Source organism: Rutilus rutilus (assembly GCF_951802725.1).
Source record: "Rutilus rutilus genome assembly, chromosome: 4".
In the NCBI taxonomy this organism is placed as follows: Eukaryota; Metazoa; Chordata; class Actinopteri; order Cypriniformes; family Leuciscidae; genus Rutilus; species Rutilus rutilus.
This window is the reverse complement of record NC_140212.1, coordinates 10,158,164-10,180,071: the sequence shown is the minus strand read 5'-3', so window position 1 is coordinate 10,180,071 and position 21,908 is coordinate 10,158,164. Positions and strand designations below refer to the sequence as shown.

The following is a 21,908-nucleotide window of genomic DNA, read 5'->3' as shown; positions in this document are numbered from 1 at the left end:
GTTAACTGTTTTTTGGGGAATGTCTGACACAAATGGCATTTTGCATGTATAGCTAAACAAAATATTTCAGGATTTGTACAGAATCCTACTTTTGCTTTCTATATGATATTGTAATTGTCAGAGTGTTTTTTTTTTTTTTTTTAATTTTGTAAAATAAACAGCCTTTTTACAAAAGAGTCAGACAATGAACAACCACTGAGTTAATACACTTAAAACTGTTTCTATGTTTAGTTTCACTTGTTAGGCCTATATTTTGCACACCTGTGAAAATGTAATTTGCATATTCATCAAAAACGTAAAGGGCGAGTGAGCGAATTATTCCGTTCCGTAAAAGGATTTTTTCCCAGCAATTTTCGTCCAAATTAGCAAATATTTATTTATTATTTATTTGTGTTTTTTAATTATAAAATAAACTGATAAACAGCGACAGTAGTGTTATCTATTTTAACGCTCGCCGCTGACTGTTGCTATGGTTACCTCCGTTCGCGAGAGCACATTTGCTAATATTTTGTGGTTCTGTACTGTTAAACCACCTCATAATTGCACTTTTACAAAAGGTAGTCAAAGTACATTTTATTTATTGGTTAATTTTATTTAATTTTAAATAATAAGAAAGGACGTTAGCACCTGCAGTTACCTCCCCTTAAAAGGGCTGTTGCACACTGTTGTAGGACGTGGCCTCCGGTGAACGTTAGTCCTTAATGAGCATCTACGACTGAGTATTGACAGCCAGCGTGTTCACATAACCGTGGGGACACATGTCGTTTTCGGAAACGCAATGGGAAAACTGGGCTGTGTTACCCCCACGTCCACGTGCAAACCTCCGGACACCTCGTAAGGACACGCACTGCTCAACAAGCTCCAGGCACTTACACCCCAGGAAGAAGATGTTCTTGAACATGAAAACCGATATGGGCATTTTGTAAACAAAGACGAGGAAACATCTGACCACCAAGAGCGGTGCGTTGAGCAGAACGCCGGTGAAGAACCTCGCCCAAATCCAGCGACAGTTCATCTCCGAGGCCGTCAACTCGTAAAGCCAAATAACCGGAACGCCCAATGCGATGAAATACACGGATATGATCGTGTACCTAAGGTATATGTTGGCGATTTCGTTTTTAAGGACCATTTCCACCAGAGTGAAGCTGTCCAGGATGTCTAAGCAGGTGCTCATGAAGGAGCCTTGGGAGTGAAAGCGCGTGGCACCGTTAGGATCTTCAATGATGGAATTGATGAGGCAGTAAAGCAAAGGCGCGCAGAGCAACATGGTTATTTTGAACCCAGTTATGCCAAATGGCACCTTCAGGGCAATAAGATCCAGGATGGACGTTTCCAGAACGAGCACCACTTTCGGGGTGGACGCGATCACGTAGATGAGCCATGCTAAGTACGCGAAGGTGAACTCTCCGAGGTTGCACCCGAAGATGGAGCTCTTCTGGTGGAAACCACAGGCTCGTTCTCGCTTACTCCTGGCGTTTTTCATGAAGAAGATCGCCCATCCCGATATAACCACCAAATCCGTGGCTATCCACGAGCACCAGTATAGATCCGTGAAGACGATGAGGTAGAAATCCAACATGCCTCCTTGCAGAACGAGCACGAGGAAGCACAAGATCTTATAAAACAGGTTCTTCTTAGACCTCTGCACGAACAGAGGGGTGGACTGCATGAATTCGCTCGATGTCATGGTGTAAGACTGAGGCTGAGCGGTGGCAGAGGAGACCAGGGGCTGGGAGCTGCCCTCCTCGAGGTTGGCACTGCCGCTGGTGGTCTGCGTGTCTCTCCTGGACGCGACGCTTCGGATGAACAGCAGCTGTCCGTTTTCTGGTGCTGAGGAGACAGGTGAGTCGGGCTGGGAGATGTCTTTTATGATTTCAGCAGTCATTGTAATTCATTCCTTCTCCTCCCGACTTGTTTTGGCTGTGCTAGTGTAATGATAGCCGCTCAAGGGGGGCAGAGGAAGAAATCCCGTTATGGAATTCCGTTGGATTGGAGTGCATTTACCCGATCCCTCCAAATAAAAACTGATTATGAACTCAAGTCAATGAATAAAATGACGCTGAAGTTCATTGAAAACACGAATTAATGTTTAAACATCTCATATCCACGTTTAAAATTATAATACTGCATTTAATTTAATTTTTAAGATTGTGAAAGGATGGTTGGGAGGGAGCATGAAAAATTAATTTTCACACATTTCACTCTGAGTCCAGACCTTAAATTCATTGAAAGTCTTTGGGATTTGCTGGAGTAGACTTTATATTGTGCTTGACTCTTGCATTGTCAATACAAGATCTTGACCAAAAATTGATGCACATCTTGATGGAAATGAATGTTTTGATGTTATTTCCATCAAGAGGTGCAAGATGTATTAATTGTCATTTTTATCATTTTATTTTTGCTAATGCACAATATACTTGGTGAAAACATGGTGAAACAATATTTCATTAAAATTAATGTTAATAATGCTGATAATCTATGAAAAAGGGGCATTCCCTGAATAAAAATTATTTTGATTTGATTTGTTTTGGAAAAGATAATGTAGATAAACTAAGGATAATGTTGATGATATATGTATGATGTGCTTTTTCACAAAGCAGCTTCCATAAAAATGCAAAATAAGTAAAATGCAAATGGCCTCTCCAAAGCGGTTCTTTCATAACAGTCATTGTTCATTAACATTTAATTTTTTCCATTTGTCTGATGATGTGATGTGCATTCAAGCATGATCACTCACAGAAGCCTGATGTAGGACATCAGAAGCCTTGTATGAATTTTATCATTTATCCATTATTTATCTGAGTTATTAATGTGGGAGAGTCAGAGCATTGTTTCATGTTAAAAAAATGCTGTAGCTTTAGTTAAATTATGTATAGGGCATAGGCTGTATTCTTATTGCTGATTTTCTTTGAAAATTAAAGCTACAGTCCATATTTTTTTTTAGTTAAAAATTATCCAAAATAAATTGAGCAAGTACATAACCAGCCAGTGTTCAAAACTATCTACATGCCTTAGCTCGATTCAAAACGGTAAGCTTGTAATAATGTTTTTAATTCCAGTGGTACTGGTGGATTTCCGTGGGAAATTCGACCATGTCTTTGCGTCATTACGTCACATCTGTACACATAAAGAAGGTGTCTTGGCTAGTAGGCTATGAGTGTGAGGATGTTGGAGGTGGAGATTTATAGCCTTTTCTCACAGCACTTGATATAATTAAACTTATCAATTTAAAGCTGGATCCAGAAAGGTTCAAACAACAATCACCAGTGACAACTGGAGATTCACCCGTTGTAAAATGCAAAAGACTTCGGAGTGGCTACAGAAAAGAAGAGACTGCAACCGGGCCCATGCGAAAACAAGGATATATATCGGAAGGTCATTAAAATGTAGTCACGCAATGCTGATGTTGTTAACATTAACAATTTGAGAACAAAGTATAATTTGCACGGTTTGACGTGATATGATAAGCGATCGTTAGATTTAATCAGCGCGATTTACTGCAATGCTTTTTTCCCCTTAGTTGGTCAGAACAAAAGTGGATGTTACTTACTTGTTCAGATGACATTTTCCGGTGAAAATTATTATGTTGGTCATACTTCCAAAAAGTAGAATCTGTGATTCTGAATGACAGTATCCACACCGGCGCGATGACTGACAGCTGCACATTCTCCTCAAAACATTGGATTCATCCGCGCTGTGCCGTGCCGAGGCACAACCCACGTAAAGTTGATAATTCCGCGAATAACTGCAATTGCAGATTTCGAACAGAGATGGCGACAAAGAGAAAAAACTACGGACTGCAGCTTTAAAGGTTGTATCAGTGATTTCAGGCCCAAACATAAGTGATCACATTCATCTAATCTTTCCTAACGATCCGCTAGCTGCCCGCCCCATAAGCAGGCCGTCAAAAAAATTAGATGAATGTGATCATTTATGTTTGGGCCTGAAATCGCTGATACAACCTTTAAGTTAAGATTTAAACCATCTGTTCCTAAAAGGTTGTTATAGGTATATCATTAATTTACCAAAAATAACACCATTTTAGAATATACTTTAGACCAGAACAAAGACAACTTTAACCCATATTCAACTTTCAATAAGCCCAGAGCATAACTGCTAAATTACATGCTGTGATAGCAGTCTAGTCTCATTTACCAAACACCACCTGATTTTAACTACAAACCATCAGTGATACAATTCAAATAAAAATCCACAGAAAAATAATACTTTGATAATAAACTTTAATTTCAAGTTACATTGGATGGTTCTGAACCATAGAAAACAAGCACATTTCTGTATAAACATATGCATATCAACCAAGTTCGACAAGAACCGAATAACAATTAGGTGTTTGTGGTTTGACTACTGCCAGCTGAGCTTAATATGCAATACTCACTGAAGCAAAACAGATTTACAATTAATAGACAGTTAAACTGATGAACATTCAGCTTCATATTTGAATGCATTTAAGTCGGCATTTGGGAGTCCAGATTCACAAAATTTCGGCACACTCAGTTCATAGGGACTTCCCATGGGATACCACAGCTAATCAGGTACAGCTTAATAACAGGTACAAAAAAAATCTCAGTGGATAATTTAATAGAGGGAAACAAAAGGACATTACATAAGGATAAATGTTACGAGTTGTCCGCGTGAACGTTGACGAGTGCATTTGTGAAATCCAGGAAGCTCACCGCCACCACCACCTCCCACCCATTCAGAATCAGTGCATGAGAAGAGAGATATTTCAAAAATATCAGAAGCATTAACAGCCACCAGTTACTGAAGTCATACACCGTTGCTGTATCCTCACAGTCAATGATAAACATGTCAAACCCACACCCGAGATAAACTCGGGCAAGGTCCGTGAGCTATATCTTTCCAATTTCATATATAACTTAGTGTCCTTTCTTGCAATTTTTTAAATTACTTTTGTTTTTGCTCTTTATACTTATTCTAGTACATTAACCAGACATGAACAGACTCACAGAATGGAGAAGGCTTTCTAGAAAATATTTTAGCACAAGAGCTATTTTTTTGTCTTTTGACGTGTGTTTTATATTCATTTATTGTATTTGAAATGAATTCATTGTTTTTAATGGCCTGCTGAAAGGCACTGCCACAACACAGGGGAAAAAAGACGCTACTGCCCATCAGTCACACAAGACAGTCCTGTCTAGTTTCTAACAGGGATAGAAGTAGAGTAAATTGGGACCAGGGTTAGTAGGAGGGAGTTAGCGAAGGATGGAGGGAGCCCTGCTATAGGTACAGCTCATAGTAATCGTCCAGCTCTTCGTGGAACAAGTCCCACTCATCTTCGGAGTCGGTGACGTCATCGTCGGTTCCGGCAGCCAGAAGCATGAGGAGCATCTCGCTGAGCTCGAACGTCACCATCTCCTCGTCTTCGTTGTCGAAGGAGTCGCTGTTCTCCCGCTCGTCAAAAAGATCCCAGAGTGGCGTCCGTCTGGAGCTCTGCAATACAGATTTCAATAATGCGAATTTGTTGCACGTCATTAAGTAAATTCGATATGCTTTTAGCCAAGCCGAAACGAAATTTGACTTCAGTAGAAGCTTTACCCGGTTTCTTCCATTGGAGCCGGTCTGTCTCCTCTGGGGTTGAGGCTCTTCCAGACGGCCATCAGGAAAAGCATGTTTGTAAAAGCAGTTGGCTCCAAACGGACAGGTCCCACGGCCTTCATCGAAATATCGGCAAGATTTACTCCTGGGTGCGAATATGGATAAAACTAATTAGCTAAACAAATGGATCACAAAACCCAACAGAACTGCAATGTTTTTTACAACAATGCTTCGGGTAAAATGACACATCAGCCAAAAATTACAATTCTGTCATTTACTCACTTTAATGTTACTCTCAACTAAAGGACTACAAAATCTGTATGGACTTCAAAAATTAACACCATTGAAGTCAAACGCTTCTTGGATTGATCATGGATTGGGATTGGGAGGAACTATTATTTAAAGCAGGAAACTTGTATCAGAAATGTAAAATTCAGAAGCATGTACCCCATGCCATCCTTGTACTTCTGAATGAGTTGCTGCTTCTCATCCTTGTCCTCCACCCAGTATTCGCTTGGTATGACAAAGTTCGATGTGATTCGACACTCTGGGCAGGACCTGACGGAGAACATATTCATTTAACATAAATTTGATTCTCCCTTTTACACCAGTACTGATCTTTAAAAGAAGAGGTGGACAATTACAATTAGCGATAATAACCGTAAGATTACAAAAGATTTAAGATCACCTCCCTAGAATCCTATACAACTTAATACACGTTTAATCATCTTAAGGACGGTCTTACTTTATGATTTTGCTCTCGAACTGCTTGGCGCTCCGCCATTTCCTGATGCACTTGAGGCAGTAGCAGTGGCTGCAGTTGGAGAGGATGCCAAAACGCCGTTCGCTGGGGTTGGTTTTCTCGAACACCACCTCCATGCACACGCCACACATCATGTCCTTACTACGCTGGATGGCAAATGAGATTTCCATGTCCTTCTCGTGAGCCTCGATGCAGGCCTGCCGTTAACAGAAGGAGATTTTACTCTAAAATCTCAGAAAACAAAAGGAGGATGAAAACAGAATGTCAATCCACTACTCACCTTGATGTGTTGCGAGCGCTGGGAAGTGTCTGAAGGGTGTAGAACCTGTAGGCCACACATGTCGCACACGTCGCCGTGGAGGTAGGCGCAGTTGAGGCCGTAGCGACATTCGCCAACGGCGGCGTACGGGCAAAGCTGTTTCTTCATTTCTTTGTTAGCTTGATCTTTCTCATATTCCTCTTCGATAAGAGGACCAGGCCCCTCAAACAGCACTGGTTCAGCTGCAGGAGGAACAAAAAAGGAACGATTTTAAGGTTTAGCAACCAAGTTCCTGAGATAGGAATAGAAAAACAACAACGTATATCGGTGTGGGTTGAAGAAACCTTTTGTCAACCCAAAGACCCGTTTTGTATTGTGGTCTATCACAGCACCTGCTTGCCTGAATGTAAGAGTTTTGGCTGCCACCCAAAGACTAGGAAAGAAACAGCACTGTTCCTTCAGCTCTTTGCTGATGAAGCCACTCTTTATGATGAATGTAAGTGAGTTTGGGCCAGCAAGAACAAGAGAGCGCACTGGTGGAGCACAGCCTGAGATCGGCTGTGTATGCCGGGTCAGTCCAAGCTTAGCAAGGGGCCGAGTATTCATGCTGCATCATAAAACAGCTAGTTCTGGTTGTATGAGCTGCATCATAAAATGGCGATAAATGCACACCTTTGGCCACTGGCCTGCAGTGGGGCTAAAGGGCTACATTACTGCATGGCAGTGTTATTTTAGTATCATTTATATACTATTATAGTATTTATTTATACTTTGAATTGGCTTTTATTCGTATGTTTTTAGTCATTTTGTTATGTGCTTTTGTCATTTTTAGTAGGTTTGTATTTTAAATAGTTCTATTCAGCTTTCATTTATTTTTATTTCAGTTTTAGTCATTTTAGCACTTCAACATATTTTATTTAAGTTAAAGGCAGGGTAGGTAGAAATGGTCTAAAAATTTTATTTTTCAAATTTGTTTAAACTTTATGTACATATCAATACATAATTAAAATGTAAGTACTCTGAAAAAGAAAGTATCAAAATCGAGTGTCTGTAGACCTCTCACGACTGTTTTAAAGACATCTCATTATTTCCATTCACTCCACCCCCTCATTTCTGTGCTTCTTCCAAAGCCACGCCCCCAAAACACATGAACGCGCGACTCCGACCGCTGAGCTAGAGGACGCATTATTTACCTGAGACAAGCGGAGGGGAAGGGGCATTTTTTTGCCTGGTTTGCCTTCACTAACTGCATATGCCGGTACTGTAAATTTAGATTGCTCTTTCTCTGCCATTGTTTTGGTATTCCTAGGTTCAGTGCCTTCTTCTTCTTCGATAGATTTTATTGGCAGCTTGCAAACATAGTGCATTACCGCCATCTACTGGACGGAGGTGTGATCAGGTTCCGTGCCTCTCGCACTCCTCAAATCAAACGGTCGCGCGCAAGTGGGCAGGTGCTGTGTGGCAAAAGGGTGGTTGCCATGGTTGCGAGAGAGTGACAGTCGCCTAAGCCAATCCTTTGATTCGTCCCGAATCGAAATAATGAGCTGTGTTTAATACAGATTAAACGGTCTAGAGTCACTTGATTTTTATACTCTTTTTTTCAGAGTTCTTACATTTTAATTATGTATTGATATATATAGAAAGGTTTAACAAATTTGGATCTTTAATTTTTAATAAATCCTACCTACCCTGCCTTTAATAGCCAAAGCAAGATTTAATCCCAGATACCCAGTCAATGCACATGCTGATAAAATGTGTAGCTTGAATGTACTCGCTTTGGATAAAAGTGCTTGCCAGGCATGCAAGTGTAAATACCATGGTAAAAATTAATTGGTAACACTTTAAAATAAGGTTAAATTAGTTATTAAAGGGATAGTTCACTTTGAAATTAATTTTTGATATGTTTTAGCTTACCTCAAGGGCATCCAAGATGTAGGTGTCTTTGATTCCGCAGTAGTTTCAATTTTGATATTTTTAGGTCAAACCGTTCTTGTCTGTCAGTCATATAATGCATGTCGATGGTCACTGGCTCAAAACACAAGCACAGAGTCCAAATTAAAACAATTCCCCATTGTCCAAATGAAACAATTCCCCATCATAAGTACACATTGATGGCCTAAGACACGAAACGAGCGGTTTGTGTGAGAAAACGAACAGTATTTATATGCCCGCTGGGTATATACACTAGATGTCGCCTTCACTACTGCAGTTCATTGGAACGAAACCGTAGCCAAGGCGACATCTATGTATATATCTATACCCGCCCGCGCCGTCAGATCATTTGGACGTGTGCTGTTTTCAAGAGATAATAACGATATAAATACTGTTCGTTTTCTCACACAAACCGCTCGTTTCGTGTCTTAGGCCATCAATGTGTACTTATGATGGGGAATTGTTTCATTTGGACGATGGGGAATTGTTTTAATTTGGACTCTGTGCTTGTGTTTTGAGACAGTGACCATAGACCTGCATTATAAGACTGACAGACAAGAACGGTTTGACCTAAAAATATAAAAATTGAAACTACTGCGGAAACAAAGACACCTACATCTTGGATGCCCTTGAGGTAAGCTAAAACATATCAAAAATTAATTTCAAAGTGAACTATCCCTTTAAAAGTTAATGCATTCTGTATCATGAACTAACAATAAACAATACTTTTACAGTATTTGTTAATCTTGGTTAATGTTAATTTCGACACACTAATACATTTAACTTCCAAACAGTATAAGTTAACATTAGTTCCTACTTCATTAACAAATAGGACTTATATCAACAATAGTTTAATAAATACTGTACAATTGCTGTTCATTGTTATTTCATGAAATGTGGATCTGAACCTGCTAAGTTTTACCAATCAATTACTGCATTATTTACAAACACGTATTGTAAAGTATCTACTTCAAGCCTAATCTGATTGTCAAAGAATCAGAGTAAGAGAATCCAGATACGCTTTGTCTAATTTATTTTCCAGGAAGCGAGATTCGGATCCTGTGGTTCGTGTATACAGAAATGAAGAAGCTTGCCACAGTGATAGCATTGTTATTACAAACCAAGGCATTCGTCAAGCAAACTAATATAAAAGCATTATTGTAAAATGAAAAACTTTTATATTGTACTCCGAATGCTTTGCTTATCTGCTGGCACCGTGTTTTCACAGATTGTCTTGGCAGTAACAACTGAACATCTTTCCCTGCTACACTCACCCCTCCCACAGTAGGGCTGCCCTGGCACGAACTCGGCAGCATTGACCCAGTCCACTGCCCCCGAGCCTTGGGGCTTCTCCTGGGCGTCGCTCGTGCCACCTGGCCCATCAGAAACGGGATCAGGAGTGCCAGCAAGGGGAGCAGCGGTCAGCGGCACCGACGGCTTAGAACTAGGGACTTCGTCTTGCTTGGCAGGTTTGGTATGTTCATACCTGGGGCACAATGCAAATTTAATGAAAATACAGTAATGCGTAGACTGGTACTCTAGGTAGGCCATGCAGTGCAATGCACCCCTGGACCCAAGTAGTGTATCTGAAGTGAGAGCTTCTAGAAATTAGTTTTGCAAAACTTGCTCTCTGTGGTTTGTAATAGTTAGGAAGTGTTATTACAGTTTTACTAGTATTAATACCCAAGTGAGTGTTGGGGAATTAAACCTTAAATTAAAAATGTAATCAAAGTATTCAGACAGGCTTTAGCACATTATAATCATTAAGCAGCTAGTTTGTTTTTTAGATGATATTATGATATTGAGATGATAAGGTGATATGGTCACAAACTTGACGTTTGTGTGGTTACCATGGTGAGTACATGTCTTGTTCACACTTATAATGCAGTTAGCCACTTACAGAAATGATTCATTTAAAGATGTAACATCTGTGAGTGGGTTTGACAGTGTCTACAGGCATGCTAATTAAAACAAAATGTGGGGTGGGGGGGGGACGGACTGGGTAAACTAGTAGTCAGTAGGGCTGGGTATCGATTCAGATGTTACAATTCGATTCGATTTCGATTCACAAGCTCTCAATTCGATTCGATTTCGATTCTCGATTCGATTTTCGATTCCGATTATCGATTCGATTTTGATTGTAAATTAGATTTCGATTCGACTCAATGAATATTTAATACAAATCCTATATTTATTAAAAAAAGAAAAAGAAAAGAAAAGTGAACATAAGTTTTCAAGTGTTTAATAAAAATAAATTAAGAGCTACAAACCTGTATATTAAACTCTTTTTTATTTTAGGTACAATTGGGTACAATTAAAACAGAACCCAACTCTATATTTCAAATTCAATGAATAGACAGGATTTTGATGCAAGATGAAAAATTGATGCTGAAAATTGGACAAGTCAGAACAGTCGCATGTCTTTATCAAACAGGTTAACAATCCTCACATAAACCCATATAAAAACATTGCATATCATTTTTATCTGTGCCCTTTCTGTCTAACAGCAAGGCCATATACAGAAATTGAATGAAGTTATATAACAGTCTGCGGTGCATTAATTATAAATTATATATTGACTAATCAAAGTTACAAAAGTTCTTTAGTCAAGAGCAGTGAGTGTTTTTGTCTGTTCCCTTTGTTCTTTGATTAACTTTAACGGCAGAGATAATTAGTGGCTACTGTGTACTGTCCCTTTAAGACCAGCCGCTGTTCTCAGAGACGCCTCGTTCTCTCAAGAGTCATAACTCTTCACGTTCATCATAAGACTGCTCTTATGTTATGAAAATACTCAACAAAAAGACATTTTGGCATAATTGTGTGTGTTATTGTTCGTTCAAGCGCGAAAGATAACTCTATTCTGGGCTGTCTTGTGCGCACGCACGATATCATCGCAAGTTTTTCTGTCACAGTCAGGACATTCACAGGCAGCGAGCTCTTTTTTGTCTTGTCGCGCATGAATGGTTTAAAGCGTTTGCATGAATAAGATCTAGTGTTACATGAATACATGTAACACTAGCCAAAGGATGACAAAAAATTAACAGATGCTGCATTAATTGTGTTAAAAGCCAAAATTTGTTTATTTCATATAAAATCGCAGCATTTTGCGCCATATAGCCTAATTGCTTATAGGCTTGACATCGCGATTGCGATATGATTAAACGTTCAGCACTAGTTGAGGTTATTTTATGATTTAGATAAAACTAACATAAAATCTCACAGCATTAGCTATAAAATGGAGTTTGCAAGCCTATGAACAGTGGAGGAAAACTACTTGGGTATACGTTAATAGATTAAATAAACATGGAAAAAAATCGATTCTTGGCGTTTGAGAATCGATTTTGAATCGACCACATTTTAAAAAACGATTAATCGAAAAATCGATTTTTTTGCCCAGCCCTAGTAGTCAGCCTTACTAATTGTTACCCATCCTTATTAGTGTACAAGTACAGGTTTTAATGTAGTGTTGTTTGCATCTTAAGTCATTTACATTCACATTTATGCATTTGGCAGACGCTTTTATCCAAAGCGAGAAGCGACTAACATTGCATTTCAAGGTACGCATTTACATTCTTATCGGTTCTTATCAGTTCAAGTCATGTTTCAGACAATATAATTGTTTGTAAGGAAGAGCTTAGTTTTCATGTGCAATGATTGTTATAGATAGATAGATAGATAGATAGACTTAAATAACTGTACAACAAAAACAGTTTAATGTGAATGTGTGGATTCAAAGCATAGTATTATTTACAATAGCTAACAAGCCTGATCTAATTGTCATATCATATAGTTTAGCATCTGACCGTTATTTGTCTCATTATTCCCCGACAAAATACGCTTCAATGCTTTCCTTAAGCATCCAGAGACCCCTCCATCCTCAAACCTCTTGGGTCGTTCAGCCCTATTCTAGCCCGGTTTGTGCGCGTGTGTCGGCCTATATATGTGGGGGTGGGGGTCGCAGAAATAAACGACACAGCGGTGGAAGCACAAGTGGCTACTGCAGAATGGCAGCATGAACCGAATGAACCTGACGGCGGTAGCAACAGCAGCAGAAGGAGAGAGAGAGAGAGAGAGAGAGAGAGAGAGAGAGAGAGAGAGAGAGAGAGAGAGAGAGAGAGAGAGAGAGAGAGAGATGCATGTTAACACACTAGGGTTATGTAATTGCCATGCAGTGTGCATTGCGCTGCTCTATTTGGGCCCCAGATTGGTGGAGGTGGTGGGGGGGAGGGCACATGGAAGGAGAAAGCCAAGAGACAGAGATAGACACAAAGCAGCAAAGAGAATCCATCCATAATGAAGCATACATTGAGGCCCTTTCTACGCACACTTAATGAAAGCTGGACACCCTCCCTCCCTCGGAATAAACACAGGAACAATAATGCGGTAAACCCCATATGGGGACAAAAGCATCACTGCGCCTCCCCAAGATAATCTCAACGCTGACAATACAACTCTGTCAGACATCAATCTAGACTCCAGACATCAGATATTTAAGCTCAAGACCCTGAAACCACAGGAAACAGTCCTCTCAAGGAGAGCTCTCGATCAGATGTGATGCTGTCATAGAACAGCCTCGGCAAACAAAGACATTCCCATAGTGCCATAGTGGGGGCAGCAGTTACTATGGGGATACACTTGACCGCAGACAGATATGAGACAAACATTGTCTGCACTGTCTGGCTCGCAGGCTAATTTTTACACTTCTTCGGGCGCCTTTGCACTGCATTGGCCAAAGGTGGTCTGTTTATATGCACTTGTTGCCATTTATATACCTTTAGATGGCAAGTGCACTCTAAAAGAAATGGCCCACAGACAGACCATTTGCATTTGTGTAACATTAGTGTTGGTTTTTATATATCTATAGACAGCATGACTGCAACACAAATGCAAATGGCCCGTTTGTAGGCCATTTTTAATCTTTAGATATATAAACGCCATCATTAATGCAAAACAAATGCTATAAATGCAAACACAACTTGACCTTTAAGAGCTACTTTTACACATCATCTCCTAAAGACACAGTTCAGGCCAAAACAAAACGAATCTCGTAGAGGTATAGGAATGAATAAATTATCAAAGAATATTAATTTTGGGTGAACTACCCCCTTTAAGGAAGTGACAAACTCAACAACTTGTTTACAGAAAATTCTGCTTCTCGGATGTCACGGACATGTAATGAAGCAACACACAACACTTCTCAGAAGCCTTCCTTACGTCTAATACATGTGTTACAGACCCTGAACACAGAAATACAGATTACATTACCTCTGAAGTTATGTAACATCTGCCCAGATCTTGTCGTGAAAGAGAGCGGTTGTTCTGTTCAGCACATTTTGAGGATCTACTCAAATGCAATACTTTGCATCATTATGTCTCTTACCTGCAACGGTCCCCAAAAGCACAGGATCCCTTTTGAAAGAACTTGCAGATCATGGTTGGCTTGCAGCTACTGAGGTCGTGTAAATATCGACAGTTGTCGCCCTCTTTGCAAAGGCCGTGCATGAAATACCTATAAATGAAGATGTTTTTTTTAAGACGGGTCAAAAAACTAGAGCCATATGACAACACTCACACAGACTCCACTTTAGGCTTTTGCACATCTGAAGGCACGAACAAAGGCTGATATACAACATAAAATAATCAATATGTCATGCCAATAAGCAACGGAGCCTATAATATGACTAAGATGCAATATGCACAGCCCACGTCATTTACTGAATAATAAACAGCATGACCCAAATAACCCTTCGTATTTGCATGTTACATTTGACAACAGTGCTAATGTAAACACTACATATCACTCGTGTTTGAAATCTCTCTTGCATTTGATGCCATTAGATTTGTGGGTTAAAAAATAGGTTATTTTGTACAGTCATGACTAGACTAGAATAAAGCCTGACAAGTGAATTCATATACATAAATCATCAAAGCTGACACTGACACATTGGCTGCTGCCCAGACGGTTAAACTCAAGGATTTTAATGGCTTCCTTGAAAACTCTTTACTGTCAAACTGACTGCCGTATGTGGCTGATGCAGTGCCGTGTTGTTTTCTGCACAAACACGGATGTTTCATAGATAAACACACACAGAGAGAGAGGAAGAAAGGACCGCAAATAGCAACCGCTGTCGGACTGATCGCTGATCGGTGTGCTACAACAACAAACACACACTCATCCAGTTCAGCACAAAGACAGCAACGCTATCCGATGCCTCAACATCGACACACACACAGGCGTTTGCGTTTTATATTTGTGACCGTTAAATGTTGCAATAACCGCGTTCCTCGGCGGATCTCCACTAACCTGCAGGGTACGTGCTTCGTCCAGCCTCCGATAACTGCTGGAGCCGCTGTTGACGCTGCCGCTGCCTCCGCCATTGCTGTTTATGTTGAAGCCCCAGCACCCGGATCTTCCGGAGAGCGGCCGCTCTGCGCTCGGACATTTTCGGAAAACCGAAGGCGCCTTATGTGATCGAGTGTTTTCGGAATACAAAAGCCGCATTTCAATCGGGTGTTTTCGGAAAAACGAAGACATGGCACGAGTCAGGTGCTTTTCTAAAAACATTCCAACTCGTGGCTGTAACTAATTAAGGTAGCATGACCCCCCCACCCCGCGTGTGTGTAATCTCCAGGCTAATATCACTATAAAGTGATATCATCAATTGCTTAGGTAGCCACTGATTGATTTTTCCAATGGCTTTGAAAAGCAGGCAGAATTAGACATTACTTTCCCTTGTTTTTATGTCAATCAACCAGTCACCACTCCAGCTTAAAACTTTATAGAGAGTTTAAAGGCCACAACTCAGTGCCTATAGTTACCAAATATTACAGACCTCAAACAAAGCTAAGAGGAAGAAAGGAGAAATGGCAGACAGATAATGTAGGCCTAATGTGAATTCTTGCTGGGAATTCTTGAAAATAATCATTTTTTCCCCCAAAGCAAATAGAAAAATGCAGTCTTCAAAACAATAAATGCGTGGAGTGCTGCATGGGGTATGAAGTCTCGGTGCTCTTTGGTTGCGTGGGATAATTAAAGATATTAGAAAAAGTCCAAGGCACTCGAATTGGTGAAAAAACTTTAAAAAGCCTTTATTTCTTCATGGCTATAACTTTTAAAATTGTTATGGTGAGAAGCAAAAGTAGGCCTACACCTACGCGTTGCGGCTGCTAGCCTTCATCAGAAAAATGCAGTCATTTGTTTGGAATTTCGTCTTTTAATAAGTCCTCTTATTCCTTATTGAACATACTGTGTATATTGACCGTCACTAAGTTGAACCGTGCACATATCCTTTGTAACATTTGCTCAGTTATTGTGTCTTCGCTCATGGTAACTAATAATCATGTGCTTTTTTGTTTTTAGAACACATGTAGTCATCTAAAATACTTCCAAAAACAAATGAAACATGATGAGACTGAGGTGGTGGTTATGCTTTATAAGCAGCTGCTTGAGAAGGTCCCTTGAGAAGTCAATTATGAATCACAGCTGGATTCTTTTTGGGGTTCTGGTGATCATGGAGAAAAACATGTGCCGCATGGCTTGCGCTCAGATAACCGCAATGAATTTGAGAGTAGCGGAGGATTTGTCTCTGATTATTTTGGAGGTTTCAGCTCAGGGATTATTGGTGTTCGTCAAAATGACTATGGTCAGTTCTACTCAGATACGGTAAGACAACTTACCACGTGTGTCAATCTTTTTGGTATAATGCTCAAAATCTTAGAATACACGGAAACACTTAGAAATCAGAAAAACAGCGAGCTTTAGTAATATTAGCAAAATAGCACAGTGCTCATAAAAAATGTGTATTCATATTTAATCTGCAGTCTGGTTGCAGCTCCTTTGAGACAAAGACTTGTAATAACCAGCTGGACTGTGCGGGATGTCGCCCTTGGAAAGTGCCAGTTGAAAGGACTGTCACGGAAATCAGGAGGGCCAAAACCTTACAATAACTACTTTGTGCTTCAGAAAATAAAACATTAATGTGTTGAATTATACTGAAATTAAATTATTCTTAAAAAAAATAGCATTTATAAATTTGAAATGTGAAGATAGATACTCAAGTTGTACAGCGAAACTATATAATACTGCATAATATTAATATATAACTGTTCAGTACACCATTTTATTTATCGTTGCAGGTGGATTCTACCAAAATCTAAAAGATGCCTGAGCAATGATCGTAATTTATTTTGGAGATATGAGATAAATTATTCAACTTCTTTTTTGTTATTTAGTCCATTTATAAAAAAGTGCATAATCATGACATGTCAGATGTGAACATATTTCTTGTAAGACAGTGGTGAGGAAAGTCCCTCCACCCTTCCCTGACCTAGCTCTGTCACCGCAAAAAAATAAAAGGCTGGTTATTTTTCTCGCCTGAAATCATCATTGTGACTGCTGTTAAATATTTTTAAAATCTCATTACTAATCCCTGACATTGCCTTTATTATATCCCTAAATATATATTTTTTTTCTGGATTGCTGTGGTGTGCATTGTGCATTAACATTTTCAATCAAATTGGTCAATCAGTATATGTATACACAGTGACAGTATATGAAAAAGATACAATAGACCAAAAATTAGAGAGGACTGACTGAAAGTGTTGCAACTACAGCTTTAAGATTGGAAACGGGTTTCAAAGTGCAAGTTCTTGAAAACGATACCAATATTGTCTCTGTTAAACCACAAAAAACGTGAATTTGTGAAAAAGGTGACGTCATGCACATGCATGTAATGTGTTCAGTCTAAAGAGAAGTAGTTTTTCTTTACAAAGTGACATCGCCAACTACTGGCTGACTACATGCATAATTCAGCGGTTTTAGTCATTTTCGCGGATCCATGTGAACTGGGATCGGTTTGATAACGATGTCAGCACACGAAAAACGCGAAGAAAAACTTTTTTTCCTTTTTAATTTTTAATTTTTATTGATTAAATTGGACACCCGTTGATCGTTTCTTTGATTAGTTTGTTTGGATATTTAAGCTCTTGTTTCTTTCAGTTCATGGTCTGTTCTCGCGCAAATATACTGGTTGATCGGTTCATGTTTTTTTAGTCTGAGTGTTCCAAGTGTTTTGTTCCTTTGAGGTCTTGTTTAATAAAAATCAATTGCTGCATTTAGATCCATCTCTTTACTGTACTGTTTGTCTTTCACTCTATCGTGAAATGGTAATAAAGTCGTGCATTAGCTCTACCTTTTTTTACTTCCAGTACTTAGCTTCTTGTGTAATGCAGTTAAACACGTAACAGTACTGCCATTAAATATTACATTTTACTTCATGTTTGCAAGCATATGTGATTATTGCACTCTATTGCACCCAAATAAGGTTTTTCCTCTGGGCATTTGTGAAGTTCATTATTGTGCATTTAGAGAAGTTGAAGTACTGAGGAAAATGCCATTGTGTCATTTTTTTTTGTGGTTAATACCATGTGCAAGAGTGTCTTTATAAAGCCATATAATAATGCGCACAGCAGAGATCAAGCTGTAAATGGACAGAAGGAAAATCATAAAATTCTTTATTGACTCATTTTCACATTTCATATCAAAGGTAAATTACCATTTATTCATTTGTTTCTTGTCAAAGCATATGTTTAATAGTCATTTAATATTTTAGTGGTGTTATATGTAAAAATAAGTACATCTCAAAAACAAGGAAATTGTAAAATATTTTATTATATTATTGCATTTTATTTTTATTATGTACTTTTTTCAAATATTTTATAGGCTACTTAATGTAATTATATTTTATTCTATTCTATTATTGTGTGTTTGTGTGTGTATGTTCATTCAGTTACACATCTAACAAAATAAATCTATGCAAATTTCATTAATCCATGAATATTATTTAAAATGTAACACATAAATATTTTTATTTTCACAGGATGTCTGCCGCCGTCTGGCCTGTTGTTATCTCATATCTCTAGTTCTTCCGTTTAAAGCACATGGTGAACATTTCGGATATTGTTCCACTGAGCACACAAAAGATCTTTCCAATAGTAATCTAACAAGGATACCATCACATTTATCAAACAACATAGAGTACTTAGATGTGTCGCACAACAACATCACCAGCATTGTTCATGGTGACCTGTCTGGTTTAACCCATCTCTGCTTCCTGAAAATCACACACTGTGGACTTCAACACATCTCGCCTGATGCCTTCAGCAGCAACTCTGAAATCAAAGTTCTGAACATCTCCTACAACCATCTGACCAGCATTCCAAATTTGTATTTGCCCCAGCTAAGGATCCTAGACCTTTCCAGAAATCCATATCCCAACTATGGGCTTCCACACTCATTTGGTAACTTAAATTACCTTTCCATCCTTGCGATTGGTAGTCCAGTTGCTACTTCTGTTAAAGTGGAAGACTTTGTTCCTCTTCAAAACATCCGTTTGAAAAAAATCATATTTGGAGATAGAACGGAATTGAGAAACTATGAAAAGGGCGTTTTTTCGCAACTCAAATCATTACAGGAAGTCATTCTGAAAGTGACTTTTTGTCAACGGTTTGACATTTTCAAAGACATGATTATAGATTTTGATCAAACACTGTAAAAAATTTGTAACACTCCCAAATCAAAAATTTCAATTGACCGATAACATCTAAATTTTTCAATTGGCCCAAGTGAAAATCTGTACATTTAATTTTAGAATTTACAGAATTTCACTTGGGCCAATTGAAAAATTTAGATGTTATCGGTCAATTGAAATTTTTGATTTGGGAGTGTTACAAATTTTTTACAGTGAACCCAAACAAAAAAAATTCAGCTCATTAAGTTATTTCCAGACCAGTGTAGCATAATGACTGACCCATTTGATGCTTTTAAAGATTTGCGTGTCCTCAGTAACTTAGGCATTGTAGACACCTGGATAAACAGCTCTGTGATGGTCAAACTGTTCAAAAATGTTTGGAAATCATCTTTTGAGGAAATTGCGTTTTTAAACATCACATACAATGAGGACACTCCTGATGGCTTCCAGCTACCGAAGCAGAATCACACCATGAATCTACGAGCGTTCGTACTCGATGGTGTGCATCACCATCAGTACCGCTACCCCACTATTAACACGAGCGTGGAACTAATCAACCAACTAACCTACCTGAAATTCTCTGGTACTGGAATGAATATTCTACCATGTAATCTAATTTCAGCCATAAAATCACTACAAGTCTTGGATCTGTCAAACAACCTCTTGGATGACAGCGGCTTCTGGTGGAGTGGCTGTTCATCTCACAAAGTGTTTCCAGCCTTGAGGAAACTCTCGCTAAGCCATAACCGTTTCAACGACCTCGCCGAGATTGCCAATAACGTCAATGATATGAAGTTCTTAGAGTCTCTCGACTTGAGTTTCAACTCTATTTCCATAGGCAAGCCGTGTTTTTGGCCGTCCCACCTGACTGAACTGAGTCTCAGCCACAACAATCTAGGAGATCATGTGTTTCGCTTCTTATCACCATACTTCCAGAAGATAGACCTCTCGAAAACAGGCTTAAGTGTCATTCCTTTAAATAGTATGTCATTGCTTCCCCGACTAACACACCTCTATTTGAGCTTTAACAGCATACAGGTCATCCCGGCAGATTTTCAGTCTCCTGCGTTAGTAAGCCTGCACATTGACCAGAACGCAATTACTTTTATTAGCCAGAAAACAATGGAAGGTCTTCCCAAACTGAAGACTTTAAAAGCCGGCCACAATCCATTTAGCTGTGATTGCGATTCCTTTTGGTTCATGACGGAGTTGAATAAGTCACTTCTCCTAGATTGGCCACTGGGTTACGCTTGCAGCACCCCGCCATCGCTTTCCGGAAGGCGTTTGGGGACGTATGAGTACGGGTGGCTGTCCTGTCAACCGGGCTTGCAGGCTGCTGTGGTTCTGCCGGTGTTATTTGTGGTAGGAGCTGCTCTGGCCGTCACTGTTTATGCTTGTGATGGTGTTTGGTACACCAAAATGCTTTGGGTGTGGATACGAATGAAGAGGAGAGGCTCCAAGAGGGCTAATCGATTGCTCAATGCCACCTTCCGCTACCATGCCTTCATTTCCTACAGCCAACATGACTCAGTCTGGGTGGGCTCTCAGCTAGTACCTGCATTAGAAAGGTCAGGCCTGTCTCTTTGCGTCCATGAGAGAGATTTTGAACCTGGGAAGTGGATTGTGGACAATATAATCCAGTGTGTGGAGGACAGCTACAAGAGCCTCTTCATCCTGTCCAAAAACTTTGTGCAAAGCGAATGGTGCAACTATGAACTGTTCTTCGCCCAGCACAGGGCCATCAGCGTGAACGATGACTCGCTGGTCTTCGTTCTTTTGGAGCCCATACCGACAGACTCTCTGCCCAAGAAATTTCTAAAGTTAAGAACGCTGCTAAGGCAGAAAACATACTTGGAGTGGCCCGCAGATGAACGCAAGCAGCGAGTATTTTGGTGTAACCTTAGAGCTATTCTGCAGACCGTGGACCAGAGTAAGATTTTAAAGGACGTGGCCACAGACATTGCTGACATATGTCCTCTGCTGCCTGTTAAAGAATGAAGATCTGTTTGTCTGAATAAATGTGTGATTTAAAAAAAGAACCTTAATTCACTGTCTTTTAATGAACCTATAGGGCAGAACAAAATCTCTATTATTCCATTTATCGTTTGGATATTTTCATTTCTTTTTAAACTATTAATGTGTTCTCTTTTTAGACTCGGATAGCCACTCCAGATAATGTGTACTACATGAAATGTATTCTTCTAAAAGTCTTGGCCTGTGTCTCCACCTACTGTTGAACTTCAGAAATGGTACAGACTTGTATTTTAAAGGACAATGATTTGCAAGTTTGTAATACTAATCCTTTAAATGTGGACTGAACTAAATATTTCACCAGTAATTATATATATATATATATATATATATATATAAAACTGTTCAAAACCCCCAAATAATAACAATAACTGTAAATATATACATTAATGTATATATTTACACAGTTATTGTTATTATTTGTATTATTATTTGGGGGGGTTGAACAGTTTTATGTATAGTCAATGTATGCACATATAACTGACCATTTTGAAACAACAATTAATAAAACAACAAAAGTGTGCAAACAAATTATTTTTATTTGCAACAAATGTTGCAAATGTATAACATTTTAAACGTGCGATTTTGCTCTGACAAAGCAGCAACATTATTCAGTAAAACAATTATGAAACATAGTTCATGAAACAAGAAAGGTGTGAAAGGTAATGCATAAATATGAATCCATTTTATTTGCAAACAAATATTGCAATGTTCTTCACGTGTGACAACTTGCTCCAATAAAGCAGCAGAGTTAAACAGTAAAACAACACTGAAACATCAATGCATTAAAAAAACAACAACAAAATAGGTCATGTAA

At 39.1% G+C, this 21,908-nt stretch overlaps 4 protein-coding genes across 4 annotated transcripts; 2 read left to right on the top strand and 2 right to left on the bottom strand.

Moving 5' to 3' along the window:
* Positions 1–607: 607 nt before the first annotated feature.
* On the bottom strand, positions 608–1,905 carry tmem121b (transmembrane protein 121B). Its single transcript, XM_084407749.1, has one exon. The coding sequence runs from the start codon at positions 1,883–1,885 to the stop codon at positions 710–712; it is 1,176 nt and encodes a 391-aa protein (XP_084263875.1). The 5' UTR covers positions 1,886–1,905; the 3' UTR covers positions 608–709.
* A 2,318-nt stretch (positions 1,906–4,223) lies between these two features.
* Positions 4,224–14,991, bottom strand: mkrn1 (makorin, ring finger protein, 1). The gene is made up of 8 exons (XM_084407748.1): positions 14,836–14,991; positions 13,912–14,040; positions 9,806–10,017; positions 6,621–6,841; positions 6,323–6,537; positions 6,025–6,135; positions 5,578–5,722; positions 4,224–5,472 (listed from the first exon to the last, which is right to left on the bottom strand). The coding sequence occupies exons 1-8, from the start codon at positions 14,907–14,909 to the stop codon at positions 5,260–5,262; spliced, it is 1,320 nt and encodes a 439-aa protein (XP_084263874.1). The 5' UTR covers positions 14,910–14,991; the 3' UTR covers positions 4,224–5,259.
* A 2,942-nt stretch (positions 14,992–17,933) lies between these two features.
* On the top strand, positions 17,934–19,084 carry LOC311289046 (toll-like receptor 2; the record flags this gene model as incomplete). Its single annotated transcript, XM_084406798.1, has 2 exons — positions 17,934–18,076; positions 18,410–19,084. Exons 1-2 carry the CDS (start codon positions 18,017–18,019, stop codon positions 19,082–19,084), a joined length of 735 nt encoding a protein of 244 aa, XP_084262924.1. The 5' UTR covers positions 17,934–18,016.
* A 197-nt stretch (positions 19,085–19,281) lies between these two features.
* LOC311289621 (toll-like receptor 2) lies at positions 19,282–21,138 on the top strand. Its single transcript, XM_084407747.1, has one exon. The coding sequence runs from the start codon at positions 19,331–19,333 to the stop codon at positions 21,056–21,058; it is 1,728 nt and encodes a 575-aa protein (XP_084263873.1). The 5' UTR covers positions 19,282–19,330; the 3' UTR covers positions 21,059–21,138.
* Positions 21,139–21,908: the final 770 nt, after the last annotated feature.